This window comes from Cornus florida, unplaced genomic scaffold (assembly GCF_030987335.1).
Source record: "Cornus florida cultivar Cherokee Brave unplaced genomic scaffold, ASM3098733v1 CherokeeBrave_3.0.0_Hap2_Chr03, whole genome shotgun sequence".
Classification (NCBI taxonomy): domain Eukaryota; kingdom Viridiplantae; phylum Streptophyta; class Magnoliopsida; order Cornales; family Cornaceae; genus Cornus; species Cornus florida.
In genome coordinates this window covers 20,871,237-20,877,445 of record NW_026775573.1, presented here as the reverse complement: position 1 = coordinate 20,877,445, position 6,209 = coordinate 20,871,237, and the positions used below count along the sequence as shown (strand labels likewise).

At 36.8% G+C, this 6,209-nt stretch overlaps 1 protein-coding gene across 2 annotated transcripts; it reads right to left on the bottom strand.

Moving 5' to 3' along the window:
- Nucleotides 1-2,099: 2,099 nt before the first annotated feature.
- LOC132299867 (trihelix transcription factor GTL2) lies at nt 2,100-5,038 on the bottom strand. Of its 2 annotated transcripts, none has more exons than XM_059796738.1 (2): nt 4,484-5,038; nt 2,100-3,969 (listed from the first exon to the last, which is right to left on the bottom strand). In XM_059796738.1, exons 1-2 carry the CDS (start codon nt 4,861-4,863, stop codon nt 2,565-2,567), a joined length of 1,785 nt encoding a protein of 594 aa, XP_059652721.1. In that variant the 5' UTR covers nt 4,864-5,038; the 3' UTR covers nt 2,100-2,564. The 2 variants fall into 2 exon arrangements, with proteins under 2 accessions (XP_059652721.1, XP_059652722.1); XM_059796739.1 differs by having other exon boundaries at nt 2,100-4,006; nt 4,484-4,702.
- Between the last annotated feature and the right edge of the window lie 1,171 nt (nt 5,039-6,209).

Genomic DNA, 6,209 nt, shown 5'->3' with positions numbered 1-6,209 from the left:
ACCTATATAAACTTCTATGTATCTTCATATCTTACACATCAATATAATATATAATTTCTTTTTTATATTTAACATGGTATCAGAGCCATCAATTCATTTTTTAATTTTGTTTTAATTTCTTGGTGGTGTTTCAATAAACCATCAAGAACACATAATCTGCCCAGCATCTAAAACAAATCCTATCTACAAGTCCTATCGTCATTCTGATTATATCAGACGATAGTACAGAGGTTCACTGTCTTGACACCACCAGAAAAGGCCGAAAGCAAGACAGCATGTGCCACCACAAGCTTCTGCCAGCCTTTTTGGTCGAACACGCGCCTCCACACGCCGAAACCTTCTCCCACGCGCCGAAGCACGTCAAATCCAACTTCCTCTGCATATCCACGCGCCTCCTGCACCACAGGGCCGTTTCTTTTGTTTTGGTTCCATGCCAACAAATTCGTTTTTTTTTTAGAAAAAAAAAAAAAAAAATCCGGTCAACCTTTGGCGATCAACCTTATTCAAACCCAATCAGCCTCCAAAACACAGTTAACAGCGGTGCCAGTAGTAGTGTCACGTCACCTGTCACGTTTGTTGCCATGTCAGACACTGTCAGCAGCGGTACCAGCCGTAGTGCCACGTCACCTGCCATGCCAACTGTTAATAGTATGTCCATCTTCATCATGGGTGAAAACCCATTTTCACCAAATCGCTTCCGCCATGCTGCTTTCAACATCTCATTTCCAAACTCAAGATGGTTTCATTCAAATCACCTTGATTTTGAAGGGGGTTGTTACAATATATTATAGAATATATTATTACTATATTGTAGAACATATTCTAACCATGTATAGGTTTACCATATAGGGTTTAAGTTTCTTACTCTCCACACATCTCATCACTTATATAAATTTCTATGTATCTTCATATCTTATACATCAATACAATATACAATTTCTCTTTTATATTTAATAATATACAAATTGAAAAAAGTATACGTGGGAATAAAGATCTTTAGGACTTTTAATTAAGAAGTACTATTTTTTGAGTGCAAACAATTCTTCAGAGTCACACTAGCGAGTGAAAGTCTGAGTCATTCGATCCATGTGGAGGGAGCTTTTGTACGATGATTTATGGATTAGTCGAGGCAAAGTTTCGAATAACCCGGTATTACCAAAACAATACCAAAACAAAAAAAAATTAGTACTTGCGTGAACAAGTCTCATTATTAGACTTTAATCTTAATTTTTTGATGAACTTAATTTGTAGCGTGAAAGATACGTATTTTTAGATGTCACGCCATATAGAGCATAGCGCGCATATATATATATATATATATATATATATGCTATGTGTATTTTTCGTGAATATAGCTTATATCACGCCATATAGAGCATTTAACCACAGAGATTTATCATATTGAATGGAGCCATTTAGGAAAGTAATTATTTTGAACATGGTGTAATAAGAAAGTTATGAATGAAGCTAGACCATGCATCAAAAATTGGTGGTGTCAAAGCATCCCACTCTTTGATGTGCCAATTCCAGAGAACAAATTTTCCCATCAAATCCTATGAAAACTAGTATTTCGCAACATATGGTAATTTTTTTTTTCTTTTTACACCTTTTTTTTTTCTTTGGCAAAAAAATCACATTACTTTTTCCCGAACTTCATCATCTTCTACCTTTAAAGAAGTATCACTAGATTACCGTTCATCCCTCTATATGAGTCGTGATGCATTTGATGACAACTAGCAAAAGTAGGCGGAACCCACAATATTGTGAGATACAGACTAGTCAAGTTTTGTATTTACCTTGTCATGTGTACTTCTACTAGTTTTAATGAATTGAAGGATTTGTAACCATGGGATGCATGCTCAAATGTTAGTCTCAAAATTGCTATAGAAATTTTTTTACAAAAATGATAAAGTATAATAGAGTAGAGGCCGGATCATAATTATGGGATATATACTTTATTTGTTAGATTCATAACTTTTTTTTTTTTTTTTTTTTTTTCTTTCTTTCAAGAATTGAAATAACTTCTGAGTCACATTTTTATTTATTTCAAGTCCACAGATACAATTTACTCATACATTTCTTGAAGAGTAAATTCAAGATACAAAATGTAAATTGAAATTATACTGCTTTGATCCATTGAAAAGAAATCAACTTATTTCAAAACCCTCCATTCTGATCAAGCCTAAATTTATTTTCCACCCCCTTTTTTTTGTATTTCATTCTGTGGAAAACTCTAATCAAGGAGCTAAAGAACAAGTACTATACCATCTGAGGGAATCACTAATTCTCTCCAAATAGCAAAAATAAGAGTAGAAATAGCATTCCCCGAATAGGATTCTACCTTGAACAAAGATTCTTATTCTCAGGTTTGTCGGTGACACTACATTATATATATATATATATATATATATATATATATAACTCCCCCAACAAAAACTAATGTCAGATAAGATACTAGTACTACTCAATTTCACCTAGGCAGAAAAAATAAAAAATAAAAACTCCGATTGAAAATCACACACAGAAGCAAAAAGAAAAAAAAAAGAAATCAAGGATGCTGGTACCTAAATTACATCCTTCCCACCTTCAGCAACATGCACATTTGCATCACTAGGACCACCTTGAGAAGATCCGGGGAGCTTTTCCGGCATTGCCGGGTGGTTTTTCGGCTGCACGGCCGAGCGGTTTTCCGGCCCGTCAAAGGGTGCCACAAGTATTCCTTGGCTGTACAAACTGCTCAATTGATGGAAATAAGGGCATGTCCTAGAGTCCATAGACCTCTTCTTGTTCACATCTTTTGTCTTCCTGAAGTACTTATTTATGTTCTCCCACTTCTCCTTACACCTCTTGGCACTCCTCTTGTACCCCAACTCCAACATCCCTTGTGAGATTCTCTCCCACAAAGGAGTACCCTTTGCTCCTTCCTTGTCTTCACTCCCACTAGTACTGTAGAGATTGCACCTCAGGTTTATCAGTGCCAACACTTCATCTCTAGGCCATCTCTTACCAATGTCATCTCTCTCCGACGGCGGCGTAGTAAAATCAGGGTTTTGGGGGGATTTAGGTGTTGAAGATGATGTGGGTGTTAATGGCTTGCTTTGGGTATTGATAGAATTAGGGTTTTGGGAAGTGGGGTTTTGAGGCACTAGGTTTTCATGTAATGAGGTGGATGTGTTTGGGATGTTGCTAGGGTTTTGGTGGGCAACAACTTGAAGGATGGATGATGTTTCTGCATCAACTTTGTTTTGGTTATAATTAGGGTTTAGAGGTGGGATTAGAGAAGGTGAAGTGTTGGGTGGCACTTCATTTCTAGTTCCAAAGCATGATTGGTTTTGGAGAGAAGAATTAGTACTTGATGATGAAGTGAATTTCTTCAAGAACTCAATGATTGTGGCTTGTCTCTCACCTGCAATGGCTTGTTCATGTGCCCTAATTTGAATCTCCTTGTCAATCCTCTCCATCTCTTGCTTCTTCCAAGCCTCTTCTCTTGCAATCTTCACCTCATCTCTCTTCACCATGTCTTCAATTAGCTTGTTGTGCAACTCCTCTTGTTGGGCCATCATCTTTTTGGCAATGTCCTCACAAAAACCCTTCAACATCTCAAACTTCTCTTTCCTTTTCCTCTTCTTGCTGTAATTACTGCTCTTCGATTTCCCCACCACTTTCTCGTGACGATCGTCTTCCTTATTGTAAGGTGGGTTCTCCACCATTTCAGTTCTTGAATCTTCAGCTTCCAAACTCTGCCCCATCTTGTCCTCTTCTTCAGCCTCATGATTTGGTTTTTCTGTGTTTTGGTGATTCTTTTGATCAGCTAGTACTTGAAGGTTCTCACCATGACAGAGCTCTTCAAGCTCACTGAAGAACCTGAAGTTCTTGTTGTAGCCCATGCTGTTGAAGTTTCTGCTTTCCTCTTCAAATTTCTCCTTGCACTTCTCAGCACTCCTCTTGAATCCAAGCTCTGCTAGCTTCCTGCTCCAAACCACAAATAAACAAAACGAAACACCACCTATACATAATAAGAATTCCATTTCATTATATATATGACCACTCTAAATAAATAAATAAATATATATGTGCAAAACATGGGTTGCTTCAATTTTCAATAATCTCTCTCTCTCTCTCTCTCAACAATAGAAGCTGAGCTGAAGTGGACTATCTCAGTGCCTGAGGCTCTCTAGAGAAGGTCAGATGTAGTGGACTATCTCAGTGTGCACGAGGCTCCCCTTATTATGAAATATAGAGAAGGTCAGATGTATGCAGCATCGTATATATATTAAGGACCCATTGATTTAATGTATCTATCTATAATAAAATCGATAACAAGTCCAAGATTCAAAAGTAAGTCTATATATATTAGCTATGAGTGTGTACTATGTTTTCAGTTTGGGAAATAAGTAGAAGAAACTAAAAGGAGAGGGAATTAAGAAGATTGAAGTGGAATTACTAAATGGGATTGTAAGTATATCTATATATATATATATACCTTGAAACATGTTCCCAAGTGAAATCTGGGAACCAATTCTCCATACTAGATCTGATCCTGAGCAAAGCAAGGACTTCATGATTCGACCACGGATCGATGAGCTCGGCTATGGATCTCTCTCTTTCAAGCTCCAGATTAGTAGAAAGCAAGCTGTTCTCTTCCTTGTCTGCTCCTTTGTTGGCGGTGGGTTGGTGGTGCAATTGGTGGTGGTGAAGAAGGTGGTGGTCATGGGGCGGTTGGAGTACTGTTTGGTGAGGAGGATAGGGATCAAAGGGAGGGAAAGGTTGGGACGAGCCATGGAGAGGGAAGGAGAGAGGGAGAGGAAGAGATGTTCTTGAGGCTATGAATTGGTGGAACTGGTCTGGGACTCCATCAAACATGTTTGTTGTTGTGTGTATGTGTGTGTGTGAATGTGAGTGTGAGTGTTCTTCTTTACCACTCCTCCTCAGCTCACTGTAAAATGGCAAAATGTTAACAAACAACACAACAAAAGTCTCTCTCTCCTTTCTTATTTTCTCTCTCTAAAGAGCTGTCTTTCTCTCTCCTCTCTCTCATATTCATCAAGGATTTTGTCTTCTATTGTAGTTAAGATGTGTTAGCCCCCACCCTTTTAAAATAGAGTGAAGGTACAGTCCAATCAGTGTACTGAGACCATTCAGCTTCAATGGTTGGGAGAGTGCACTGCACGTGGCTGTGGTACACGTGGGGTGTACAGTATATATAATAAATACTACATATGTATACATTCAGTATATAATATATATATATATATATATATATAATACGGAGTATTAAATATTTGAGACCCAAATCTTCTCCTACAATGATTTTGTGTACAATTAGCAATGTTCGTCACTTTTTATTGTGAATTTTATGAATAAATAAATATAAATAGACAAAATTTTACTATTATACATGAAATTCATATTGAAAGTGATGAATTTTGCCAATAATAGTGAAAAATCGTTATGTAATGATTATCATATTAATTAGTACTAAGTTTAAGTTTTTTTTTAATTATATATACATACTTATATGTACCGTGTATACAATATATATGTATGTTTGTATATATATGGAAAATGGGACTTACAAAATTTGATGGTTGCCTGCCTTAGAATCCTATGCAGTAGCTGATGCTCATGATGGAGTAATTAACGGCAACAGATAGCAGGACACGTGAATGCATGCAGAGACTGGGACCAATTATTTATGGAAGGGGAAGGGAATTATCAAGTAGTACAGGGGATACAGCAATAATTGTGCTCATTAATCAGTGCCGTTCCTTAGAGATACATGATCAAAAAAGTTTCAAAAACATGAGTGAACAAAAAAAGTTAGGGAAATGTTGATGATCATGTCGAGACCCTTCCTCAAGTAGGGTGGACTTCGAAATCTGAATAAACAGAAAATTTAGGGACAAGAAATAATAAATTGGTCTTAAAGGGAATTTTTTTGGTTGGGGAGTTTGTAAACTAAATTACATCGTTTTGGTGACAGTACGGAGCTGAATATGAACTCTGTTCAGGGACAAAGTGAGAAAATTGTGTGAGATCATGAGAGGGTGCAATAGTGTGATTTTTTAATAATTTTAGTTGAGAGGGTAGTATAATTTTGTAAGTATATATATCAAAAATATAAATTAAGAGTAAATTACTTTTAAAAAAAATTAAGTTGGGCAATTGCCCCACTGACCATTGAATGGCTCCGTCCTTGACTGTATTGT

Bases quoted from the DNA above. Each gene is read 5' to 3' on its own strand.
- LOC132299867 (XM_059796738.1), bottom strand. From the start codon at position 4,863: ATGTTTGATGGAGTCCCAGACCAGTTCCACCAATTCATAGCCTCAAGA. The intron at 3,970-4,483 runs GTATATATATAT...GGTTTGGAGCAG, and splicing joins ACTTGGGAACATGTTTCAAG to GAAGCTAGCAGAGCTTGGAT.